General features: G+C 48.3%; 1 protein-coding gene across 3 annotated transcripts in view; it reads right to left on the reverse strand.

Annotated features, from left to right (window-relative positions):
- Positions 1–7,754: 7,754 nt before the first annotated feature.
- Positions 7,755–26,629, reverse strand: part of GABRA5 (gamma-aminobutyric acid type A receptor subunit alpha5) — a 79,429-nt gene continuing 60,554 nt past the window's right edge. For all 3 annotated transcript variants that reach the window (XM_010946256.3, XM_074354008.1, XM_074354009.1), the window contains exons 8-11: positions 18,155–18,298; positions 15,581–15,733; positions 12,355–12,566; positions 7,755–8,955 (exon numbers count right to left, since the gene is read on the reverse strand). In XM_010946256.3, the coding sequence (XP_010944558.1) occupies positions 8,662–8,955; positions 12,355–12,566; positions 15,581–15,733; positions 18,155–18,298 (803 nt within the window). In that variant the 3' untranslated portion in view covers positions 7,755–8,661. The remainder of the gene's footprint in view (positions 8,956–12,354; positions 12,567–15,580; positions 15,734–18,154; positions 18,299–26,629) is intronic.

Consider the following 26,629-nt stretch of genomic DNA (forward strand, 5'->3'; position numbering starts at 1 on the left):
TCATGGTGTCCCTGTAAACCTCCAACAAAACAAATGTTATTTTCCATTCTGCAACTTGCAGTCTTTATATTAGTGCAAAAGTGTTAATATACTTAAAGGTCAGAGCCCTGAGAATAGGCTTTCCTGTATATTTCAGGCTAAAGACAACATTCTTTTACAAAAGGTGCAGAGCCAGCAAGCTGAGCCTAGAAAACTGGGCACAGGGTTAAAGCCAAATAAACAGCTCTAGTATGGAGTCTGGTTTGTTCTTTTCTATTACAAATAGGCCTAGCCAGCTCCCACCCTGGGTACGCAACCCATGTGTCCGTCGCTCACACACACACACACCTATGTGTTTACATATCTACAGCTGTAGGAATGTCTCCTACTGACTTGCTTCTCCTGTTTACTGCTGAAGAATGCAAAATGGTTAACTATTCAACACGTGAAGGTGTAGAAGTAGACCGTTACTTTCAGCAGCAAGTTAGAGGGGTCACAGAAATATTCAAACGGCTTGCTCTCACAGACAGTGCTCAGGAGCTCAGAAGAAGAGTGGTTGTGAATAACCAGACACGTGCGTTGCCTGTGCCCCTTTCAGGCCCAAATATTTAAGTTAGAATACTTTCTGCGAAGAAAATCCCCTCCATTCAGTCAGGTTCCATCGACTCACCCCTGTAAGCAAAATCAGTAGGTAAGAAAAGTGGAAAATATTTCTTTTTCCCTCCCTTATTGACCATGTGAAGATTTTAGGATATTTGAAATTTGGCATGTTATACATTTCTAGTAAAGCGTGAAGTTTCCAGGAAGATACTATGAGTAGAAATTAATCATTTAAAAGTGTCAAGTATTCCCAAGGGATGGCAGCTGTATCTAGCAAAAGGGTAGCAGGGGAGAGTATAGCTCAGTGGTAGAGTGCATGCCTAGCATGCACAAGGTCATGGGTTTGATTCCCAGTACCTCCATTAAATTAATAATAATAATAATAAATAAGCCTAATTACTCCCCCACCCCCAAAAAAGGGTAAAGACAAACTTTTCTTTAAAAATTCCCATAGTCCATCTTTTGTCACAGATTCTGACTGAACCTATCTTTTAACAATGGGGATGGGGCATAGTGGGATTTAAAATTAACTCCTTTGAAAATAAAATGTGTGTTTTCTGAAATAACCCAATTCAAACTGGCCTAAAAGAGGTGCTGTGGACCCAGGTCCACAGGGTGAGGTAGGTTTCAGTCTGGGGATGCGGGAAGCAGCGGGAGTGGGAACTATGGAAACTGTGCAGTGAATTCCCTGCAGAGGCTGAGTGAATTGAGGCCTTAATTTGTTCCTCAGTTTTTAATTACGCCTGTTGTCCTGGGGTCATTGTCAGTCTCGAAACCTCTCAAAAGCGTCCTGGTTTGAGCAATAAATTCCAAATTTTATTCCATGGTGTTTTGAGAACATATTTTATATGATTTTAATTTCCTGAAATGTATTAAGATTTGTTTTATGGCAAAGAAGATGCTCTGACCAGGAGAAACGCACAGGTGCACTGGTAAGGCAGGTGAATATATTCTGCTGTTACTGGATACCGTATTCTATTAAATGTCACGTAAGTCAAGTTGGTTGATAGCACTGTTCTTGTCTTCTGGATCCTTGCTGATTTTCTGCCCAATTGTTTTAACACTTATTGAGAGGGGAGTATTGATATTTTCAACTTTTATTGTTGAAATGTCTATTTCTCCTTTTGGTTCTGTCAGTTTTTTCTTCATATATTTTGGGGCCCTGCTGTTAGGTGCATATCTGCTTTGAATTGTTATATATTCTTGATGAACTGACTGATTGCTATAAAATGTTCGTCTCTAGTAATGCTTTTTGTATTAAAGTTATATTTTTTGCTCTTGGCATAACCATTCCAACAGTCTTTTGGTTACTGTATGCACGCATGGTATATTTTTTTCCATCCTTTTACTTTCAACTTGTGTCTTTAAATCTGAAATCTGTCTCACTAACAGCATGTAGTTGGATCATTTTTTTTTAGAAATTTACTACAATGATCTCTGCCTTTTGATTAGAATACTAAATACAGTCTTAACATAATTATTGATACGATTGCATTTACTGCTCCTGTTTTGCTTTTTGTTTTCTTATATCCTCTTTGTTACTATTACTCCTTTTCTGCCTTCTTTTGTGTCAGATAATGTGAAGTGCACCATTTTAATTCTTTTATTGGATGGTTTACTCTTTTTTTTTAATTTATTTTCTTAGTGGCTGCTCTGGGGACTAAATATGCATCTTACCTTAAAACAAAATGGTTCAGACTATTACTAATTTAGTTTCAATAGTATACACAAATTTTGTTCCCATATAGTTACCTGTCCTCCCTCATCATGGGATTCTCATTCTACATATAAACTCATCAATACAGTTTTATAATTATTATTTCATGTTACATACCATTTAAAATCAGTTAAGAGAAGAAAGAGTAAAAACATATATTTCTACTTTCTATTATATTTACCTATGTAATTTCCTTTACTGGTCTTCTTCCTCTCTTTGTATGGATTCAAGTTACTGTCTAATGTCATTTATTTTCAACCTGAAATGCTTACTTTGATATTTCTTGTAGGGCAGTTCTGTTACAGATTAATTTACTCCATTTTTATTTACCCAGGAATGTGTTTCAGTTGCCTTTTTGAAGGATAACTTAGCTTGATACAGAAGTTTTGACCATTATGTTTTCAAATATTTTTCTTCTTTATCTCCCTCTGTCCTTCTAGGATCAGATCTGTTGGCCTATTTGATGATGTTCCATGCGTGTCTTAAGGTCTGTTCATTTTCTTCTCTGTGTTTTCTTTCTGTTCTTTAGACTGAATAATCTCTGTTTACCTATATTCAGGCTGGCTGGTTTTTCTCCTGCCTGCTCAAATCCAGTATTGAGACCCACTAGTGAATTTTTCATTTCAGTTACTTTTTTTTTTTTTAAATTAAATTGCAGTCAGTTACAATGTGTCAATTTCTGGTGTACAGCACAATGTCCCAGTCATACATATACATACATATACTTGTTTTCATATTTTTTTCATTAAAGGTTATTACAAGATATTGAATATAGTTCCCTATGCTATACAGTATAAACTTGTTGTTTATCTATTTTATATATAGTAGTTAGTATCTGCAGATCTTGAACTCCCAATTTATCCCTTCGCATCCCCTCTTCCCCGGTAACTGTAAGTTTGTGTACTAGGTCTGTGAGTCTGTTTCTGTTTGTAGATGAGTTCATAGTGTCTTTTTTTTTTTTCTTTTTTTAGATTCTACATATGTGATATCGTATTTTTCTTTGTCTTTCTGGCTTACTTCACTTAGAATGATGATCTCCAGGTCCATCCATGTTGCTGCAAATGACATTATTTTACTGTACTTTTTCACTGCAGAATTTCTATTTGGTTCTTTTTAAATATGATTTCTATCTCTTTATTGCTATTATCTATTTGATGAGACGTGTTGCCTTACTTTTCTTTAATTCTTTAAACATGGTTTTCCTTAGTTCTCTGAACATAGTTATAAAAATTAATTAATTTAAAGTCTACCTGATCAGTTGAACTTCTGGGTAACCTTAGGGTCAGGTTCTTTCAATTGCTTCATTTCCTTTTGATTGCTTTGTTTGCATATCTCATGATACTTGTTGAAAACTGGCCATGCTTGTCATATATTTTAGTACCTTTGAAATCTAATCATCCGTCCCTTCCTCTCTACTGTTTGTTTTTGTTGTACTGTTTTTGTCATTGAGGGTTAGATTTGGTTTTTGTTTAGTAACTTTCTTTGACCAGTTCTGTAGTGTTTGTATTTCCTGTAGTGTGAAATCTGTTTTTCATTTTGTTTAGTTCTTGGTCTTGGCTTCCTGGGTGTCATTCCTGGATCAGCACCACTCTCTGTGCTCTTTCTTGACTGTTGACACAGTCCTGAATATGCACGCATCCTTCCAGATCCCTAGCAATATGTCAGCAGTTTTCACAGCCCACTATGGACATGTGGGTCCTTACATTTCTTTTCAAATTTTTGTCTGGGTTCTTTTTAGCCCCAGCTTACATCACAGCCGTAGGAAGGGGCACTACTTACCTTCTCTGACTGCTACGGATTTCTATTGTTAACAACTCCACCCTGGGAAGAAAGCTTCTCCTTGGAGCTCTAAGTCAGCTCAAATAGTGGCAAAGCCTTGGGGACAGCTTTCTGTGGCATTCCAAATCAAGTTAGCCCCCTTCGGTGGCAGCAAGCCTGCTAGTCTTCGTGTTACCATGTCAAGGAGCTGGGAGGGCGATGGGAGTACCTTTAAGTTAACATGTCTTGGACCTCACTGTTCTAACCTCACTGTTCAACAGTTTTTCTTCAACAAATACTTTTAATCTGTTGTGTGCCTTTAGTTACATTTACAGAGTTCTGAAATGGCTGCTTTTGATAACTTTGCCAGAGTTGTCATTACTTTTTGAGGGGAGAGAATTTACTGAGATGCTCACCCCACCATCTGGAAGCCTCACCTCTGAGAAGCAAGTTGCATGGCCACTCTACCTAAAGGTCAGCCTGTTACTCAGGCCAAGCCAGTTGTCACCATGTGTGAGTTGTGTTCCCGGTGTTATGTCGAATATGGATAGGTTTGTAAAAAGCCCTGAAATTTGTATTTTATGCTCTTCCAAACACATTTTCTCTGGGTGGTATACAACCACCCCTGCCCAGGGAGGTGGCCTCGCTTCCAGTCCACCCACTTTCCAATCTTCGTTCCCTCCACCAACTCACACTCATTGAGCACCTGTCACTGGCCTGGAATAGTGTTGGCTGCTAGGAAGAGAGTGGTAGCAACACGAAGAATGTGGAATAAATTAGACTTAAATTAGTACATTGAGTCAATTAGAGCACATTTCAGATTTTCCTTTCTAAGGTCGTACATTGCAAAATATACTATCTGATCTCTGGTTTTATTTGTCTTTCAATCTGAACTCAGAAAAATGAAGGAAATCCATTTCTTTGGACTTCTGTATTAGGAAATTCTGAGCCGTAAATATTTTTGAATCACAAGTTTCTATAAAGGACCCATACTCATTTAAAATTAAGCTATGGAGCCACTGAAATTGGTTGCAGACAGTCTATTCAAAATGACGTTGACAAACAGATAATCATGCAAATTTTGGATGAAATGAACCTTTTTGCGCACTTCAAAATCATTACCTTACATCACTGCAAACCTGGCAAGTAATTGCAAGGATCAGAGTAATTCATATTCAAATACTCCCATGTTTGCTGGCGGCATTGATTCTCCCAGATGTGCTGGTATTATAAAAAAGACATTAAGGCTAATTTTTAAATATTTAAAATACTGTTTTCACTGAGAGAACTATGGCATTTCCAACTTAAAAAAAAGTTCTTTCTGATTTGAAGCTACTTCTTACAATGGAGGCTAACACTGACTGAAGACTCTATGTCATCCTAGTTATGCTTCCCCTTGGGGTAGACACCCCCCCCGCCCCCCGCCCCAGGCAGTCACCATAATCATTTACATCATTGCCTGGGAGGAGCAATCACAGCCAGACAGGGGCTGCAGTCAATCAGGGCTTCACTCTCCCTCTCCCCTCCTGCATTCTTGATCCCTCCTTTCTCCCTCTCCCCACCTTCTCTCATCTTTCGGAGACTGCTACCCTGACAGGTCCATTCTATCAAGAGGAGCTTCTAAGATCACAGAAGCACAGAATTCTTATATAAGAAGGAACAGACTTAAAGGTCACAGTTTCAGTGTAAAAAAATATCTCGAGGGCATCCTTAACAGATAATCATTCAACCAGCGCTTAAAGCAGGACTTTCCATTTTGGGTTACATTTTTGTTCTAAATCAGCTTCCATCTGGAAGCAATTGCGTGGTGGTGTGAACACAGAATCAGAAACCATGAGAACTGAAATCTAGGCTTGTATCTTCTTCTCATGTGTGATAAGATTTGAGCCCATGCATTAACCTCTTTGGGTTTCAATATCCTTATTTATAAAATAGAGATTTCTCATTTACTGCACCTTTTCCCCCAACTTATCCCCTAATTTTGATAGTTACTGTAGAAATATTTGAACTCAATCACTGTATACAAGCATTTAGGTCAACTTCAGCCATAACCTGCCCTAGATAGACCCATGGCTTCCCAAGAAATAGAGAAGTAATACTGATTGCTGACTTATTAGAATGTTCTGTTTTTCTATTTATGATGATGTCAAAAGAGAAACATCTAAACACTCTGACTCTAAAAGCAGGGCACTATAATTTATAATTACTTTCAAAAATTTTATTTCTTGTCTTGTTATCCCTGTCCCCAAGGTGATTCTTTATTATGTCCTCATTAAAAATAACTGAGATATCTACAGCACAAAAGCAGACAGCAGAAGACTAATGTGATGTTCTTCCCTGAATAGTCATCAGATTTAAGGCTGAGCACCCTGTCAGTGCAGTAAGTGTACCTTCAAACTGGAATTCACCCTGCAGGACTCATAGGGTTTTCTGTAACAAATCCTAGAACTTGTCAAGAAAGTCATTGCCACCTGATATGGAAGACATCATTTTCCGTTCGGATTCTGATGTTTAAAGTGAGCATGTGTATGTGTAGCATTTAGACCCAACCTGAAGTAGATTTTCCTGCAAACCACAAAGCAGATCTAACCAGCAAAGACTATATATGAGAAAAGTTAGTAAACAGCAAATGAAAACAGAATTTCCATAGTCAGCCTCGGGTTTGCCTTTGGCCTTGGCCGATTTAATGCCATGGTAAACTGGAAAGCACACACATCACTCTACAAATATAGCACCATTTAAAACAGGGAAGTGCTTCTGGGGTGAGGTTTTAAGAGCACACTTTTTGTTGCCCTTCACCTTTCTATTGTGAGAGGCTGAAACCAGGGAAAGAAGGGGCAATGGAACCCCTGCATCGTTAATGAATCAGGGAGGCCAAAAATGGGCACCTGTCTTTTTGAAGAATGCACTAGTCTGCGCATCTCTGATACAGTATAATAGCTGACCTTGAATCCTGTGAAAAGGCTTTTCAGCATAAGTGCTTGGGGTTTTCAGTGAATGAATGGTTATTCAAGAGGAAAGCCTGCTGTGTATCTGCCTGTATGTGTGTCCATGGCCATGACCATGACCCTGTCTGTGTTCATCAAACAGTGAGGTGGAGGAGGTTTAAAGAAGGAGGCACCATTAAGTAGTCAGTGTAGGCAGGCCTCATTTTCATATCATTTGCCAGCAGTCACAATTCCGCTTTTATAATTCCCAGTAAGTCACAGAGGAAGCAGAAAGTGTTCCTTTCATGTACTTTGTTCTGGATACTTCCTCCGAGAGCAAGTAGAGGGTCCACATGCAGGACCTGGTATCGCTCTTCAGAAACAGCAAAAGGAAAGGCATGGAGGACTGAGCAGTCACCTCTTCCGTAGCAAGCGCCCACCTTGGGAACACCTTCAGGAAGGGCTCTATCAAGCAGAGACCCACGGGGCCTCGGGCCAGGGAGACATACATCATTGGAAAGAACTTCTGGTTTTACCTACTTACCCTGCCGTAGTTGAAGCTGGCCTTCTCTCCACATGCTGCCCAAAGGGACTACAGTGGAACAGATGTGAGCTGCCAAGTAAGAGGGTTCTTCCCAGGCAACTCCCTGATGGGTGTCCTTGGTGTCATTTTTAGAAAATAAGTCCACCCAAATATGAAATATTTTTCCCAAAAATGACATTTATCCACATTTTTATTTTTATTTTTTAATGAACATTTAAGGTTCATATACAAAAGCTAACAGAGCAGTAAGTCAATCATGAAATACATACAAGGAAATAAAACGGAAAATAACTCAGTTACAACCTCTCACCACTGAAGCGCTACACACTGGCCACAGCGAGGTGTGGTCGGTGTTTCAGACAGTGGATGCTCGGGCTAAATGCCAGGACTGTCACCACACTCCTTTTTGTTTCTTTTTCTTCCTTGGTCATTGTTCAGTTAGTTGGAGAAGTCAGGAGAAGAGAAGTTAAGTTTCTTCCCTCCCCACCAAAAAAAGTTTTTTAAGAAGTTAAAGTTTTCCTTGGGGAAATATTTTATCTGTTCATCTAACATACCACATATTTCTGTTATTAAATCTGTCTGCATAATACTTGTTTATTCTACTTCTTAACGTAAGATCATGCAGCACTTTTCATTTCGGAACAGTAAGAATTATCAAAGGCAATTCATTTTGTACATAAATGCCCACAGTGTCCTTTTCAATGAAAAAATGTGCTCTCTGTGATTTCTTTGTCTTGTGAGAGCTGGTCAAGTAATAATCATGGAGCATTTCCTAAAATATTTGTTTGCTGGGAAAATTTGTATGAAGTGACATTTGAAGTATAAAAAACATTGTTAGGTAACACTTGGAACAGTTAAAAATATACTTGTTTGTAAACTATCAATGTAAGATACTGAGCATCTGAGTGTCAGAGCCATTGTCACCAAAGTGGTTTGGTTTATTTATCAATGTGACATCTTTGAAACATCAGACGTTATATGTAGAAACATCAAGGCAATATTATTTGTACATATTATTAAACATGCAAAAATTTCCTGAAAGATAGTGCCCAGACATGGCAAGTCCCCCGAGCTCAACCTCCCCTCGGTGCCGGTCCACGGGACGTATGGCTCTCGGAGTGTGGGGGCGCGGCAGGTCATTTCGGAGAGGTAGCCCCTTTAATCACCGGCTCCCTATTCAAATACGTTGCCCAGTAAACTAGGTTGAAAGTGCCAAACAGAACTGGGAATATGATTCGGGACATCTTGTCGATCTTACTGATGCTGTTGTAAGTCTTTTTGTTTTCAGAAGTCTTGTCTTCCGAAGGTCTGACTGACGCGTTCGCGGTCCCCGCCGGGGTCTGCTCCTTTGGCATGTTTGGGGGGTGGGTCATCTTGCCAGTAGTATAAGCGTTTGTTGATTTATTTAGTGTAAGTTCACGCTCCTTCTTCTGCAAAATATAAGAAGAATGTAAAGGCATGCTGCTTGTAGGCAACTGTCGGCTCACCTCTAAAGGGTCTAAAGGTTTATCTTGAGAGAGAGAGATCAGCTTAGCTCTGGCAGAGGGCAGCCTTCCACAGACATCTAAGCCTGGAACCCCACATGGGCAGTCCTGGATGTGAAATCCCACAACAGGCAAAATACTTTACGGCAGAAGAACTCGGAGTAGCGGTTACCTTTGTCGAGGTGGGGACAGGGACCGACAGGGAGAGGCATGGTGAGCTTTCTGCAGCGCTGGCAACATTCTCTGCTCGATAGGGGTTTGGGTTATACAGATGAATGTGTTTCTCAAAACTCAGCAAATGTGCCCTTAGTATGTGTGCATTGTTACTATGCCCAATGTTAAAGTTTTACTACGTAAATTTTGCTTCAAAAGAGTGAAACAGTAAACAAACATGAGCTCAGTGATACACTTGCTGAATATTTAGTGGGGAATGCGCTGTTGTCTGACATTTACTTTGAAATACAGCAAAAAGTAAGATGTATTGACAGACGGATTGAGGATGGGTGGATGGATAGATAGATTTTCAGTAACACAGATAAGAAAGATGGATAAATGATAGGTGGTGATGATACAAGCATAGTGAAAGGTTAATGGTCAGGTGTAATTTTCATTCTGTAATTCTTTAAACATGTGTGTTTGAAAATTTGCATGATAGAGTGTTGGGAAAAATTCTGTTCCTGTACTGAAGTAACATGGTCTCATTAAATAAAATTTGGAAAACACAGGACTAAATTAAACAAAATATATGACTATCTGAAAAAGATAGGTGCACCCCCTTGTTCATAGCAACATTACTCACAACAGCCAGATATGGTAACAACCAACATGTCTGTCAACAGATGACTGGGTAAAGAAGATATGGTATGTACATACAATGGAATACTACTCAGCCATAAAAAAAGAAAATCCAGCCATGTACAACAGGGATGGACCTTGAGGGCATTATGCTAAGTGAAATAAGTCAGACAGAGAAAGAAAAATACAGTGTGATTTCATGCATATGTGGAATCTAAACAAACAAACAAAAAAACAGAACTCATGTATACAGAGAACAGATGGGTGGTTCCCAGGGTAGAGGGCAAAAATGGCTGAAGGTGGTCAAAAGGTACAAACTTCCAGGCATAAAATGAATAAGTTCTGGAAATGTCATGTACAGCATGGTGACTAGAGTGTAAAAAAAAAAAAAAAAAAGAAAATATACTAACCATTAGCAATATGAACAATATGTGGACTGGCTGACTTAATGCTTCTAACGGCCTTCATCCCTGCCCGTCACCAGGACAGAGCAGACCCATGATCAAGGGTGGGTCAAGAGTGGCCAGCAGCCAGCTCCCTTCAGAGCCCACTTCCTCTCCTTCCTATATGGAATCTCGCTTCCTCCTCTGACCTTTCACACACATTCACCCCGAAAAACTACCTTGCACTCCCAACTCTGACCTGCTGTTTGCTTCTAGAAGTTCCAACAGGTAACAGTGGTGAACATGGTCTGGTTTTCAAGTTTTCCCTAGTTGTAAGTAAAAGCCAGTTCACACAAAAAGGCGAACACTGCACTCACTTACCCATGCTCGCTAGTCTGTCTAACAGTCCGACCTGCCTGCCCCCATCGCCTGCAGACGCCCCCATGCTTCCACTGCCCTGAGGGATGGGATCCCCCGCACCGCAGCCTCCAGGAGACAACTCTTGGTCTTCTGAAGCTCAGTGCTGATCTGGGATTAGATGAGCCACATGACCTTCATCCCATCTTGTCCCTCCAGGCCTGCATGCAGATCGGTGACAAGCAGCCAGGACAGTGAGGCTGAGTGTGAGGGAGCACGGTGGCCCATCGTGACAGCAGCCCACTCCACAACTTTCGGGGACTCTCCATCACCCCTGGGTCTCACCTCCCTCCCAGACTCACAGACACAAGCCTGACGGCCTCCGTTCCTGCAACACCTCCCAGCCAGGCCACCTCCGAGGTGTCACCTCCAGCCCACAGGCACCCAGGCCCTTAGCAAACATTTCCTTTCCGGCAGCACAGCGCTGGGGATGGGGAGGCCCTCTCCCCAGACTCCACTCATGTTTGTCCCCAGACAGGTATCCCCCATGGTCCCCTCTGTTGAGAGGCAAGCCCAGAGTCTTCAGTCAGGAGTCCCCACAGTCGGAGGCTCTGCCTCTAGCAGACGTTCTCCCAGCTCCACCAACCGTCAGCCCGCCCGTCCCCACCCCCTACCCCAGACACACCCGCTTGTGGGATCCCTGCTGCTCAGGGCCCTCCTAGACGTCTCCTCCCTGCCCTTCTCTGCCTAGAGGGCGGGAGTGGGTCTCTCCAGGCCCCCCTCCAACTGGGTGAGCTGGGCTGTGCGGTGGGGCTTTCCTCCACGCTGGAAGCCTGGCACTGGGGGGACTCACGGCGCTGGAGGTGGAAGGACCAGGTGGGCCCAGTCAAGCCAGAACCTCCGGCTTTTCGCAGGAGAGGAACCCAGTGTTGAAGGCAGAAAGCGAGCTCGGGGCCGTGGGTCGGCACGGCAGGGCGCCCTCAGCAGAGTCGGACTGTCCCGGGGACGTTACGGGTTTGGGGCTCAGGCTCCAGGAACACCTTCCGGACGCCCCTCGTGCTGATTTTCAAAGGGCAGATGAAGCTTCACTTTCAAGTCTGTCCTGGGAACTCCACGTGCTCTGCTGTCAGAGCCATGGACCTGGTTATTTGCAGTCTGCCTGGTATAATTAGCACTTCACCATGTGTTGTTTGTTTTCTGTTCCATGCATGTTCTCATTTCCCCTGGGACATGTTTCAGTTTGGGATGTGCCTTTTTTCTTCAGCTATTTTTTAGATTCAGGCCCCAGTCTCCCTCTAAATACCCAGCACTTCATCGCTTTGAGCAGAGTAATGCTTCGCGCTGTCAGTCACCCACGTGCATTGCTCAAACGAGCCCAGATCATCTTGTCCGTGGGACTGGGTGTGTTTTGCTGTTGTGGTGCTTCCAATGGGCGGGATGCCCTCTCCATGACTGGAGAGCCGCCTTGCAGAAAACACACCACATGGCGAAGTGGCAAAGGACCGACCGGGACAATGACGGTACAGTTCAAAATCGGACAAGCGGCCCCTGGACAGACAGAGGGACTTCAGCAAAAGTTAGAACAAGTGCAAACCATTCACCCAACGTCTGACCTCTCACCTGAGTGAAGCTGGTGATTCAAAACTCAAGTCAAAACAGGACCTGTGACAAGACTTTGCAAGACCCTGAGTAACAGGGTGAGAATCATCACTGGAGGGGAGGGAAGTAGGGAAGAGAAACACCTGGTCATGTACTTGGACCTCAAACCAGCACGCTTTCTGGGGAGCGAGAAGGAAATTGAAGTCCGTACCTTGATCTTGGCTGCCTCCAAGGCTTTTTTGCCGTCCCAGGCCCAGCCTCTCTTTGTGAAATAGTTGACGGTGGCGAACTCGATCAGCGCGGAGAACACGAAGGCGTAGCACACCGCGATGAACCAGTCCATGGCCGTCGCGTACGCCACTTTGGGCAGAGAGTTGCGGGCGCTGATGCTGAGGGTTGTCATGGTCAGCACGGTGGTCACCCCTGTGGTTGTCAACAACAGGGTCGCGGGGACAATGGGGACAAGGATCAGCACCAGCACTGGACCCCAGTGTGACACCCCGGAAGCTGACAGACGGGAAAGGAACTGACACGTCAAGCCCCAGCCCAGACTCCCTCCCTCTTTCTCCGATTTTCGTAGCACAACACATTCATAGCATTTAAAGTGCTGCTCATTTTATTTACCTTGTCAATTTTCTCCTTCCCCTAGAATATAAATTGAGAAGAGCCAGGATCTGGGTCATGCTTGCATACATACCCTCGCTGTGTCCCCCGCTGTCCCAACCTGAGCCCCGCAGAGAGCTGGTGCTTAACAACAGCGGGTCAGAGGAATGGGGCTTCTTCCTGGCCCCGAGGCCAGGTCCAGCCAAAAGGGGCCAGGACATCCCCACCACACCCGGGAAGGGCTTCACAAAGCCTCACTGTGCACCTCACACACCATGGGCTCGGGGCAAACTGATGGGACAAGCTTGCCTGCAGACTCCTAGGACCCGCGTACACGCTCAGGACACTTCATTCCCTCCGAGGAGGACCCGTGTCCCCTGGAGGCTGCTGTGCAGGACGCCTGTGGCCATCTGCCTTGGCTTCTGGGGAAGTCTGTGCTGACCCTACAGCAGGCCTGGATCCTTGGAGGGGGATGACGAGCCTCTGTCAGGCGTCTACTATGGCATCAGACTCTGACCTAAGTTACATTCTGGATGGGTATCATTATCCCAGTCCTGCAGGTAGGTGCTTAAAGATTCAAAAAGAGTTAGGAATGCACCCAAATTCACCAGCTGGCAAATGAGAACCCATATGGGGACCCAGGTCCGCTGGACCCTTAGGCCCATGGAGTTTCCACGTGATCTGCACTTTCCTTCTCACCGGAGCTTTGTCTGCATGAGGGTGCACGTATGTGCATGGAGTGTGGCTACCACACACCTGTTAGGAGTTGAATTGTGCATCCCCCCACCTTAAACTCGTATGTTGAGGTCCTAACCTCCAGAATCTCAGACTCTGACCTTACTTGGAAATACAGTCTTTACAGAAGTCGTCGAGTTGAAGTGAGGTCATCAGGGCAGGCTTTCATCCAGCGTGACTAGAACACCACACACACAGACACACACACACAGACACACACACACACACACACACACACACACACACACACACACACACGAAGAGCACCAAGTGAAGACTGGAGCTCTGCTTCCCCAAGTGAAGGAACTACCAGAAACTAGGAGAGAGGCCAGAATCAGATCCTGCTCTCACAGTCTGTCCCCAGAAGAAACTGACTCTGTGAGTTTGGACTTGTAGCCTCCAGAACCATGATGTGGTTCACTTCTCTGGTGTGAGTCCCCCAGCATGTGGGCCTGTTCCTGCAGCCCTGGGAAGCCAGCACAGCACCAAAGGAGCACCATGCTGCTGGTGGTCCTAGCAGCTGAGTCCCCACTCAGTGTCCTCCCTCAGAGGTATTCACACATCCTCATGGAACGTGGCGCCCTGCATGCCCAAGGCTTGACGAGACATCAGTAGGCATCTCTGATTTTTCTAAGAAATCTTGTTAATCATCGTGCTGAGGAGGAAGGCTCTGTGCCTGACCTTGAACAGGCTTCCTGTGTCTCTTAACATCCTCACATGCACTGAGGATCTCCAAGAAGAAACACTGTAATTTAGGGCATTCTCCAAACTAAGTCTTTTTTCTCTTTGCCCTTCTGCCAACGTTCCCCTAAAGAGCTGGGGGAGCACTGCCTGGCCACAAGCCAGCCGCCACACCTCCCTGAAACACTCCAGAAGCTAGATCAGTTGAAGCAGGTGAAGCTGGGCTCGTGGTCTGAGGTAGTGATGGCGGGGCAGGAGCACTCCTCCCCCAAGGGCCCAGGCAGCATCGGTCAGAAGTGCAGGCCACGGGTGCCTCCTTGGAAGGGAAGGTACAGCAGGAAGAGCTGAGGTGCGAGCTGTGCTTGATGCTTAGACAGATGTGAGCATCCCTTACAACTGACCCATGAAAGGGCTTTTAATATCGCTACTTGAATTTGATGAAAGGAGCTTCCAAGAAAGAGTCAAACACTGAACCTGTAACTGGGCAGGACCCTGAGGGGCCTTCCAGGGTCAGACCCCTCTCCCCGTATCCTCTGCTGCAGCTCCTCTCTGAAGTACCTAGATCATAGCATCTCAGGTACATTTCCTGGGTTCTTCAGATGCTTAAAACCACCACCAAAGGGAAGAAATTAACTACTTGATGATGGAGAGAATGTGGCCCCCAGACCTAGTGCCTGGGGGTTGATGGTGTTGATGTCCTGTTCCCTCCACATCAGCCAATCAGAGGACTGTGCACGAGCTGATCAGGTACCCTGTGACCCTCCTCCTTCACCTGGACTTTAAATACACTTTGCTAAAACCTTCAGGGAGTTTGAGGATTTCTTGTTCACGAGCCACCCATCCTCCTTGCTCGGCCCTGTAGTAAACCTTTCTCTGCTTCAAACTCCAACGTTTCAGTTTCTTTGCCTTCACGGTGTGTCGGCACACGAACTTGCCCTTGGTGACATGTATACATATACATGGTAATATACATGATACTTTGTATACATATCATTTATTACTGTCAAATTCCATGTAATGTACTGGTTGCCACTCAGAGGTTAACTTTGAAGTGGCATGCACATTTCAAAGAACAATGGCTGATAATATAGAAAATAGTACTTTATGAGACCTGGGAAAATACAGGAGCAAAATCCCACATAAGACAGATGACTGGCAATTTCAAACCTCAAAAAAAAGAGGCTACAAGTGGAAGGCTTTTCAAAAGGGCGACAATGATTGAGTTGCTCTGCACCTTGGTTCAGAGAGAAATCCTAAAAATCTAGTCCTGAACACTGAATTCGTAGCTAATTGGTCCGTTTGTTTTCCAGGTCACAGAACAGGCTGGGAGCACGGGGAGTGGCGAGGCTGTGGTTACCTGGGGTGGTTAGAAACAGTCACAGAACACAATGTGAAGACCTGGCTCGGGGGACACTCACCAAACACTGTCCTGGCGGGGACCGATTCTCGGTTCAGCCAGAAGGACACTTGTGACAAGATCACGGTCATTATGCAGGGGAGGTAGGTCTGGATGACAAAGTACCCAATCTTCCTCTTCAGATGGAAATGAGCCGTCATGATTGTGTATTCGCCTGCAAATAAACTTACTAGTGCAGTCAGCCGCCTAAATCAAACCCCGCAGTCTGGCCCTGTGATCCCCGCCCCTTCAAGAGTCCGGGACCCTCCCGGCTCTGCACCTTCCCTTTAGACAAGCATTGATTTGTATTGTTTGGGTGAAAGAGAGGATGGAAGATGCATGGATTTCTTAAGGGTCATTTTATAAGTAAGTCTTTTGACTCCCCAGCTTCTGAACAGCCTTTGCTGTGGATGCTTTTCCTGGAGAAAATCAGATTTGTGTGTTTTCCTAATCCCCGGCCACAATCTGTGCCCCCCTCACCTGCCCCCCTCACTGCTACAGCCATCAGGATTTCAGGATTTAGCCTCTCCAGACAGACCTCAGGACAGCACAGAGCCCTGCTGCGGGCGGAGGGTTTTCTCCTGGGACACTTCGCAGCCAGGGCGGGCTGGAAGGAGCAGGGGGTACCACCCCCCACAGGCTCTGCACTCCCTCGCCTGGGGTGAGGCTGAGGAAAAGCAGCTTCAGGAGGCCCCAGGGCCTGGCAGGTCTGAGCTTCCGCTGCCCGACGGGGAGAGCGAAGGCCTTTCCTTGGCGATGCCCCAGGGCCTTCTCTGGATCTGCCTGGCCGTGTGGGAGGCGAGTGCGGACCTCCCGTTCATCCCTGAGAATGATGCTGCCCTGATGGTGAACTGGTAAGGAGCCCGGCGGTGGGGAGGCGGCTGCGGTGGGAGGGTGTGTTAGATGGCGACTCTCCTCTGCTCCTTGAATTCGCATCTCCCTGGGGAGATGGAAAAGATGCTCCGAGACGTGGAGGCAGAGCTGAGTTGCTCTGAGGACACGGGTTTCTCGGCTGAACTGCAAGAAGTAGATGGTGTGGCCGGGGAGCCTGGTGGGGCTGTGGGTGTGGGGAGGGCTCGGGGCCTCCATGAAGGCAGACCCGGGACCGGGCCAGCTATTCGGGGGGTGGCCGGCTGGCTGCGTGGGCAGAGTGTCGGGACCTCTGGGACTGACCGCACAGCTCGGACGTTTGTGGTGGGAGTCACAGCCCTCGCTCGGCGAGGCCAGCTGTGGCTGTGTCCCTTCGGGCCTTTGCTCACAGCACGCTGTAGGTGAAGATCACATATGGCAAAACTCTGCCCTCTTACAGAAGAGGAGACCAGAATTCAGGTGCGAGCAGGCGAGAGGAGGGCAGTGGGCTCCGACCCAGCGGAAGGTGACAGGGACCAAGAGAAGGGAGGCAAGAGACATCTAGGAGCAAAGACTGACTCTTTATCAGATCCGACTGTGCCTCCCAGGGCTGGACGAGGGGAGAAGGCCCTTCTGTTTCTTTGCAGTAGGACTTGGAGTGACTCCCCTGCATATAATTCTTTTTGTTGTCGTGGTTCTTTTCATCCCGTTTTATTTTTGAGTTGAGAGTAGCAATATCAGATAATGTTAAAAAAAAAAAACATCAGAAACCCCATTTATACCTCTTTAAAGAACGGCAGGAAACAGCTCCAAACTATAGCTTCCTCCATCAGCGCTGCAAAGCCTAACCCCAAACGCCCGCCTGTGTGCCACCTCGCCACTTGTTCCCGGAAAATCAGGCCTGCTTCCTCTTCCTTTTCCTCTAACTTGGTAAGCACACGGGGCGGCAGCCTCCTCCCAGCCCTGCCGGGATCTCTCCCTGGCCCTGGGATGCCAGCTGGCGCCAGGGGGCAGGTGCTGAGTGCCCGCGAGAGGCAGCGTGCGTGTGCTTCCAGCCAGCTCTGGGGTTGGTGATACCGATACAGAGATGCGGACCAGGGTGACATGTGGGGCTTAGAGCTTACGCTCCACCCCTGTCACACAGTGGAGACACTCTGGAGCCCCAGAGTACCCTCCCCTGGGCCTCCTGTGGCCAGGAGGGGTCCGAGGACAACCTTGAAGGTGTGGGAAGGGAACGCATTCGGTGCCTCTGGACATCCCGCCTGCTTTGTGTCGCGTGAAGCCAGGCTGCCCTGTGCCCCTGGGCGTGAGACTACTTGCTCCCTTCCTGCCAAGGCCTCAGCTGTCTCTTTGCTGTTTGGTGGTGCTTTCCCAAATTCTGCCCCCGGGAAATCTCTGAAATGTTCAAAGCAGGAGGGAGCAGGGCAGGTAAATGGGAGTATTTGCAGGAAGCTCTCTACCTTTCCTGCAGAGATGCCGCCGACTGTCCCAGTGCCTGGCAGGGCGGGGGATGGGTTATAAAAGCAGTCGGGGGTGCGGGGGCCTCCGGGCAGGGCCGGCAGTCAGCGGGCCGGCTCGCAGGGAGGCAAGTGCCCTTCAGATTAATGCCTCACATGACCCTTAATGCCGTGGCCGTCACAGCTGGCGCCGCTGTGCGCGGCTGTGGGGAGGGGGCCCGGCGCGGAGGGCTCCTTGCGCCCGGGTCACCTAGCGGGGCACGCATCCTGTGCGGTGGCAGGGGGTCTACCTGTGCTGGTGCTGATGTTCTCGGTGCCCACCGTCTGCCCCATCAGGTGGTACTGGTTCAGCCTGGAGCCGTCTTCTGCCACCACCACCGACTTGGTGGTGCCATTGGTCCAGACATAGACCACTTCGGAATTAGGGTACGCATCTGTATGGGGGGGGACAGAAAGTACTGTCAGCATGGAACCCTTTGCAGCCTGGCACAACCAAAGATGTTTATAAAAGTAGCAAGATTGGAAGGTTAAAGTCAGACGATCTGAGGAAAGCACAGGTGGTCAGACCAGGGCAGACACCCCCAGGGTGCAGACCCCTCTCACTTCTAGAGGGCGGCGTGCTCAGAAGCCGGGGCTGCCACTTCCCTCTGTGTGTCTTCTCTGCAGGGTGCCCTGTCGCAGGGACTGAGACCACGGGTCCTGGGGCTCCCCCAGCTCCGTGGCCTTGGGCGAGCCACTCGTGCTCTGTGCCTCAGTCCTTCTAACCAAGAAGCACCTGCTTCTTAGGGCCCCTGCTGTCATGAGACGAGCTCCGTAAGGACATACTGTGCAGAGCATTTAGTCAACGGTACATAAACAGTGAAACCAATGACTCACCCAAGCAGTAATTAACACGTTTATTGTGCACACTCCAGAAGGACAGTTTGCAAACTGGGAGCATGCAAACTTAAACACGGAAACAGGCTCTGAGGTACACAGTTGCAGGGCAGCTTGTAGAGTAAGAGAGCAGTGACTGCATTTTTCACACTGTTTGGTTACAATATTCGAATTTTCTTAAATCACAGGGAATTGGTCAGTGATTCCCTCCTATCGACCTTGGGAAACAGTTTATGATTTTCAGAGGCATAAGCAAGAAACCACCAAGTTAGCCTTGCAAAAGCGGCTCCGTTTAGCTCTGTGGTCATGGCTACACTGGTTTTGTCTGCTCAGGAAATGTCCAAGTCTGGTCTCTGTTTGTTTCTGAGTCTAAGGGCCTTGAGCAGCACCTGACCACATCAGCCACTATCAAGGTTTTACTCTGCAACAGGCACCTGTTGCTGCTGTCCAGGCCGTCCTGCCGGGAGGGTGGTGCAGCGGGCAGGACGTTCATCCCCTGGAGTCTCACCTGTGACTCTTACATGGCAAACGGTGCTGTGCAAATGGAGTTAAAGTTCTGGGCCTTAAAGTCAGGAGATTATCTTAAATCATCCCAGTGGACCCAGTATAATCACTTGGGCCCTTAAAAACAGAACGTTTTCCAGCTGCAGTCAGTCAGAGAGACCCAGTTCAGAGAGATGTGAAGCATGAAAAAAGTACTCAGATGCCTTTACTGGCTTTGAAGGTGGAGGAAGGGGCCATGAGCCAAGGCTCGTGGGCAGCCTCTAAGGTGAGAATGACCCTCCCAGGTGACAGGAAACAGGGACCTAGGCCTACAGCCACATGAAGCTGAGTCCTGCCAGCAGCCTGAGAGTGGCTGGAGGTGGGCTTGCCCCCAGAAGGGAACATGGCCCTGCCGACACCGTGATTCTGGCCTCGTGAGACCCAGGGCTGAGACAGCAGGCAAATTCCCTGGGTTCTGGCCTACGGAACTGTGAGACAGTAAGAGCGTTGTTTTATTTTCTTTTTCCAATTTTGTCTCACTTACTGGAGCTATAATGGATGTGCAACACTGTGTGAGTTTGAAGTATACAACATGGTCATGGTTGTATCTATGCATGTGGTGCAAAATGACTCCCACAATAAGGTTAGTTAATAAACATGTTGTTTTAATTAAACTGCTAAGTTTGTGATACCTTGTCATAGCAGCAGTAGGAAACGAGAACAGGTAGATGGAGAACACACAGACAGAAGACTCTCTCCCAGAGAGGGAGAAAATTATTCCTGAAACATGTCATATGTAAGCTGGCAGCAAGTCCCATGGAAATACAAGCAACGAAGGAGGGCAGGGGTGCAGTTCTAAATGAGGTAATCTGGGAAGGCCTAATTTAGGAGACCCAAGGGCTGAGCATCCCAGAGGCGGCCAATGCATGTGCAAATGTCCTGGGGCAGGAGTGTGACTGCAACGCCCGACGAGCAGCCAGGCGGGCAGTGTGGCTGGACAGGGCAGAGGGCCAAGGAAAAGACCAGATAAAATAGTGCTCAAGGCCATTTAAGGCCTTTGACTTTTACTCTGAGCTAGGAAGACACAAGGGGGAGGGGGAGAAAAGAAATGACATAATCTCATTTATGCTGGCAAAGGACCCATCTGCCTGAGATGGGAGAACAGAACGTGGGTGGGCAAAGGAAAGAAACAGGAGATGGCTTAGGGCAATATTAAAGTAATCCAGGTGAAAAGCGACAGGGGGTTGGAAATGGCAAAAAGAGGAGAAAACAAGATACATTTTAAAGGAAGGAGTTATCGAATCAGCTAACATATCGGATGTGAGCTGGAGAGGAAGAAGGTGGCCGAGCCAGGCATGTGGACGAGGTGTCTGCACTCCCTGGGTTGGCGAAGATTCTGCAAGGACCCGGCTTCTGGGGAAAGAGCAGCAGTTGGGATGCTGCTGACATGTCAGAGCTGAGAGGCCCACGAGGGCTCTTCATGGGGAAGCTCAGCAGACAGCCGGCCGCACAAGTCAGGAGCTCACAGGAATGGTCCACAGCGAGGACGTAAGTGCTCGAGTCACCAGCACGCAGATGTCACCCGGAGCTTGGGCTAGTGACACGGTGGCCCGGAGAGCACGTGTTGGTGGAGAAGCAGTGGAGCATGACTTCCTCGGGCGCCGCAGGGTCTGGAGTTTGAGGAGGTGAGGAGGGCCCCCCAGGGCAGCAGCCACGGCCGCGAGGGGACATGGGGAGAGTGCTTCTGGGAGGGGTGATGGCCGAGGGGTGGCCACAGGGCCTCGAGGGACCTGTTCACCTCGGCAGGAGCAGCTCCATGGGAGCAGCTGGCTTTCAGGAATGGACAGGCTCAAACGTTCCCTGTGTCCCTTGTAAACCAGCACACCTGCACCACCATCTGCCTGCAGATGCTCACACGGGCACATCCAGTGCCCAGCGCCTTCCCAACAAGGCCGTGTGCTGCGCACCTGGCTACTTACACAGAGCCTGGTGCTCATTCCCGAGTGGACAGAACAGGTGAGGAATCCGCAGACGGCGCAGGGGACGCGATGCGCTGGCAGGGCGGCATCCCTACGCGGGACAGCGCGCTCCGGGACCCCGCCAGGCTGCTCGCCGGGGCGGACAAGCACGGCTGTGCGCCTGATCAGAGGCCCCCACGGGAGGGGCCAGAGGGAGGGTCTCGGGAGTGATGCGCGTGGGTGTTTCTTTGCTAGTGCAGGTCACCACCCTTATTCCTGCTTCATGTGCCAAAGAGGACTCCTGACAGTTGAAAGATCATAAAACAAGCGCAGATGTAGCAGACACGGGGCTTCACACAGAGGGATATGCCAGAGCCTTGGAGGCCCTGCCTGCACGTGCATGACTCCCCGAAGAGCTCACTTTGTCCCCACAGGTGGTTTTCTCAATTTTATGATAATCATTGCATTGTTTGCTTTGTAGTTTTACGTTCTGGACAGATGTCTCTGAACAAAGCATTTGGAGGGCTTTGCCGATGTCTTCTTTGTGAAATCTGTTCATGCTTTTTATCCATTCGGTTCATGGTTTCTTTATATATTCTGATATATAGACTTTTTGTTCTATGAGTTGCAAATATCTTCTTCAAGTTTGTGGCTATTCCACTTGGTTGGTGTTTTGAAAAAAATTTTTTTGATAAATGTTCACTTTAGTTAGTCCAATTTATCAACCTTTTCATCTTCCTGCATCCTATTTCAGAGGCCCTCCCAACTCCCGGGTCAGGAGACAGTACACGAGCAATGTCAAAGCTGGAATGTCACCTTTATCAGGGCCTTGATCACAGGGAGCTGACTTCTGCACATATTTTCACACATAAGCGTCCAGCTGCATCTTCTCCATGCGGTTTTCTGTGTTGCCACCGAAATCAGTAAGCCGTCCCTCCCACCCGCACAGTCGCAGGGCCTGCTCTGACAAGCAGGGTTTCCATCAGGCCCCGGTGTTCTCTTCGCAGGATTCTCTTTTTCTATCCCGGTTTCAGTCCACCCCATCTTAACTGCACAGACTTCAGAATTCCAGACACCAGCAGCCAGAGGGGCGAGGTGCCTGCCCCCTTCTGTGCTCCACGGGGCCTTGGCTGTTCTTGGACCTCTGCTCGCCCGTGTACATGTCAGATCCGCTCATCAGGCCTCCCTGAAAATACCCTCCTGGATTTGTACTGCACCTGAGCTGGATCCACAGATTACAGGGCGGGCACACATGATGTCTCACGGCATTGAGTCTTTTTATCACGGACAGACGCGTCTGCCAGTGCGTACAGGTCTTTGTAGTGATGTTGCCTGACCATAAGCTTTTTTGGTTGACGGTAAGATTTTACTTGCTGGGGCATCTACTTAAAAGACATCCACCTCACCCCGGCATGTTGCCAGCTACCCTCCTAGGCAAAGAGCCAGCCACCACACAGTCCCCTTCTAGAAAACCCAAGGTGACCCAGATACCGACTGCTCAGTGTCTGATGACCCCACTGCTCCCTAAGTAGCGCACCTGATTCCCGTTCTTATGTTTTAAATTTGCCCATAAATATTGAATTCTCGACACCCTAAGCACCCCACCTTGCACCCCAATAAAGGTGGAGCCCCAGGTCTGTGCTCTGTCCCCCTCCCCTGCCCATGACGGCGCCGTGGCCTCTGTGAGTAATAAACCTTGCTTTTTCAAAGTTCCCTGGTGGTTGTTGCTGAGTGTCTTGCAATCATAGTAAGAACCACAAGGGCCAGCCCAGCCTCAGCACTGGCCCGCGGCAGGGGATGTTCACGGGGGCTGTTGCCAGTGGTGTGGCCCTGGCCATTCCTTGTCACAGCTCCATTATTTACCAGTAATGATGAGCCGAGACCGGCACCAAGCAGTCTTGCATGTTGACATATCTTTCCGTAAACTTGTATCACTTTCTACCTTTCGCTAGACGTTCTCCCCCCACATGCGAGTTACTCAACACGGTTCCAACAACCAGTGCACCCCGACTCTGAGCAAGGCCACAGGGGAGGCCAGCGTATCAGAACGCTGCTCGGCGAGGGTGGGGTCAGAACCCTGAGAACTAGTGATGCGATCGTAACGCTCATCCGCGTGTTAGTAAGAACTTAAGTAGACTGGAGTAGCCCCAGTGCAGTGGTTGATGGTGAACCACAGTGCTATACTTAACGCCAACGCTGCAGGTGGATACTGGGTGGTCTTGTGTTTTGTGGGTTTTTTTTTAATTAATATGACCCTCTGTTTCCAACTTTGGGGTATTATAGAAGCGTGTTTTTGCACGGGCAGCACTGGGGCCCTCCTCACACAAGTGCATTCAGCTGCAATTCCCCTCCTCTCCTGGGGAGACACGGGCCTGGTGAGATGCCCCACCCGGGCAAGCTGCTTCCTATGTGTCTGGTCACAGACACCCCTGGGTGCATGCTGGGACCCGGATGGCTCCGTGAGTTCCACATAAAGGACAGGGAGATTTCTATCTTCCTATTATTTAGATGCTACGGGACCCTGAATATTTTTTTAAAAATTTGTAATTGATGTACCGTCGGTCTACAATGCTATGTCAATTTCTGATGTGCAGCGTAACGTTTTGGTCATATGTATGCATATTCCTTTTCAGATTCTTTTTCATCTTAGGCTCTTACAAGGTACTGAATATAGTTCTCTGTGATGCACAGTAGGACCTTGCTATTTATTTAGTTTTATGTGTAGTAATTAGTATTGAAGGGCCGTGGTGCTCAGACATGGACTTGAGCACAGCGGCCACAGGGGAGTCCGGCTGGGGCTGTGTGTGTGGAGTGGACGGCAGACGGTGATGAGGCAGCGTCTCCTGGTTTCCTACTGTCCCCTGACTGGCTCAGGTAGTGGGTGTCCTGTCGCCCTGTGTGCCTGCCCTGCACCCTCTCCCCAGCTCAGCTGCCACACACCCTGTGGAGCTGATGCACCGTGAGACTGGCCTGCCCCTGGCTACACTCACAGTGAGGAGGGCTGCTGACAGTCCCCCCACTCCAGTCCCAATCCACACGGCAGCTGGGAGTCTGACCTCTAGCCAAAAGGAGTAAGGGGACCCCCATGCTGAAGCTTAAAAAGGAGATCAAACCTCGAGGCAAGACATCTTAATGGCCAGGGCAGTTCTGAGAGTCAGGGATGACTGAGAACACAGACACGTGTCTACGGAGAGTGCAGAGCACAGAAAACGGTGCTCCCCCGTGGCGCTACCTCCTCAGCGCCCAGTGTCCTCAAGGGAGTCGGGGAAGAGGGCAAAGGAGCAGGGGGCACACGGCAGGGGAGGACATTCGGGATGAAGGAGGCACTCTGGACAGCAGTGCAGGGGCCTCCTCCGGCACCCGCAGGGAAGGCAAGTGAGGACGGGGGATGCAGACGGCAGTTGTGGACAGTGCAGGCACAGAGGGGAGCGTGCGGACAGGGACGGGACTCCCGGGGACGCTGGCCGACTGCAGGGCAGGGCATCACTCTCCGCAGTGGGACTGGGGGTGGCTGCCTTGGGCTCTGATGTGAGGAGCGTATCGACGAGGGAAGGGTGTCAGTGCTGCAGGGAGCGTGGCTGGGGAGGAGGCTGGCTCCCCGGTTACCGGCAGGCTTGCTGGGCACGAGTCCCAAGTCCTGTAAGCCTCCTTCTCCATCGCTGGTCGGGGGGAGGGCGGGGGGATATTAATACTTGTAATAAGGATCCGATAAAATAATAATCACAACTAGATAAAAGTTACTTGAGATCACAAAGTGCTGCATGAATGGCGTGGACTCATAACTCACACCGTCTCGTCCCTCACACTGTCAGGCAGCAGCAAGCGGCCTGTTGCCAGTGACGCTGTTGCCAGCACTGGTAACAGCAGCACAGGGGGCGGCGGGGCTGCGGCGTCGGTCCCGCTCTCCTCGCCAAATGAAGGACGGCACTTGTGTGCCTTCCGGCCTGGGCGTTTAGCGACACTAAATTCTCTTTGTGTCGGGGTGTGGCATTCGATCTCTGTGCTGGTGCGACAGTAAACGAGGCGAGCAAGTCTGCCAGGCTCTCAGCCGTCATGATTGAGAGCCCAAAACAGTGCTGGCCTCCCTCCAACCAGACATCAGCCGGGCAAGAAGGTCTGAAACATTCTCACCCACAAGCAGCCTGGAATCCATCACTGCCTTCGAGCAGCTCTGTCCCTGGGCTGACACTCTCTGACTGTCCTCCTTGGCCCTGCAAATCCTGAATAAGAGGTGGCGATGGCACATGGACCCCTTATTTACAAAGCCTTTTCAAAGTGATGAGTTTTTGCCATGAGAGAAATATGTCAGCATGACGCTGACCTTCTCCGTGGAATGACCTTCAACAACCTCTTTACTCTCTAGGCCCTACTGCCTCACCTGCAGATTGAGGGGAATAACCCAAGGGTCCTTCATGATAAAGTGTATTCGGGAATGCCAAGCATTTAGCATATGCCTGGCACACAGTAGGTGCTTATTAAGTAGTAGCTAATAAGGAACATAACCGTAGGTTGGGAAGAAGTTTTGCTTGATGTCAAATCCAATCTTATGAGAAGCTCTTTCTATGTGAATTTACTTTTGGGGGGAGGTAGGTAATTAGGTTTACTTATTTCGTTATTTTCATGGAGGCACTGGGGATTGAACCCAGGACCTCCTGCATGCTAGGCATGCATGCTACCTCTGAGCTATATCCTCCTCTCTGTGAATTCACTTTCTAACTGTCTGTCAAAAGCAGACTCAGTGTGTGAGGATCTCTGAGTAGCCTGACAGACCGCATAGACACCCAGGAACTGCCAATAACCAGCGAGGAAATCTCTTTTACTCTGTGCATCCACAGCCTAAGGTTTCAAAGCAATGCAGATTGGGGTGTGACCAGAATTTGGGTGATTTGCAAAGCGTAGAGGATTTGCGTTCTCTAGCACCCGGGCCCTCTGCCTTCCTCCCTCTTCTAAAACTGGAGGTGGGAACGAGCAGAGTGACCGCCCAGGAGACCTCACCACCCACTGTCCATGTGACCCGCAAGTCCTCAACTTCCCTGAGCTGAAAACCACGTCAACACCTGGCGTGTCGATTACATGACCTAGACGAGCAACTTTGTGAAAGACAAATGTCTGTGGATACATGATCTCTGATGGTCCGTTGGGCACCCAGTATCCCCGCTTTCAGTTTAGCAGGTAAAACTTAGACCAGTGGCTCTAACTGAAATCACAAAATGCCTCCTTCCTTGCCCAGAATCAACTGAGAGGGAAGTGCACCTGTCTGCACAGAGATGAACAGATAGCACTTAACTGCCCTGTTACCCAGTAAGCTACGCTGGAAGACTGAGATCTGCTAGTCACATGGCCCATCCCCACCTCACAGTCAAGTCCTTGTAGAGCTATGTGGGTCCCTGTCCCGGCGGGTCTGAGGGAGAGAGTCAGAGACTCTAAGTGAAGTAAACCAGGAAGACA

This window comes from Camelus bactrianus, chromosome 27, assembly GCF_048773025.1.
Source record: "Camelus bactrianus isolate YW-2024 breed Bactrian camel chromosome 27, ASM4877302v1, whole genome shotgun sequence".
NCBI lineage: Eukaryota > Metazoa > Chordata > Mammalia > Artiodactyla > Camelidae > Camelus > Camelus bactrianus.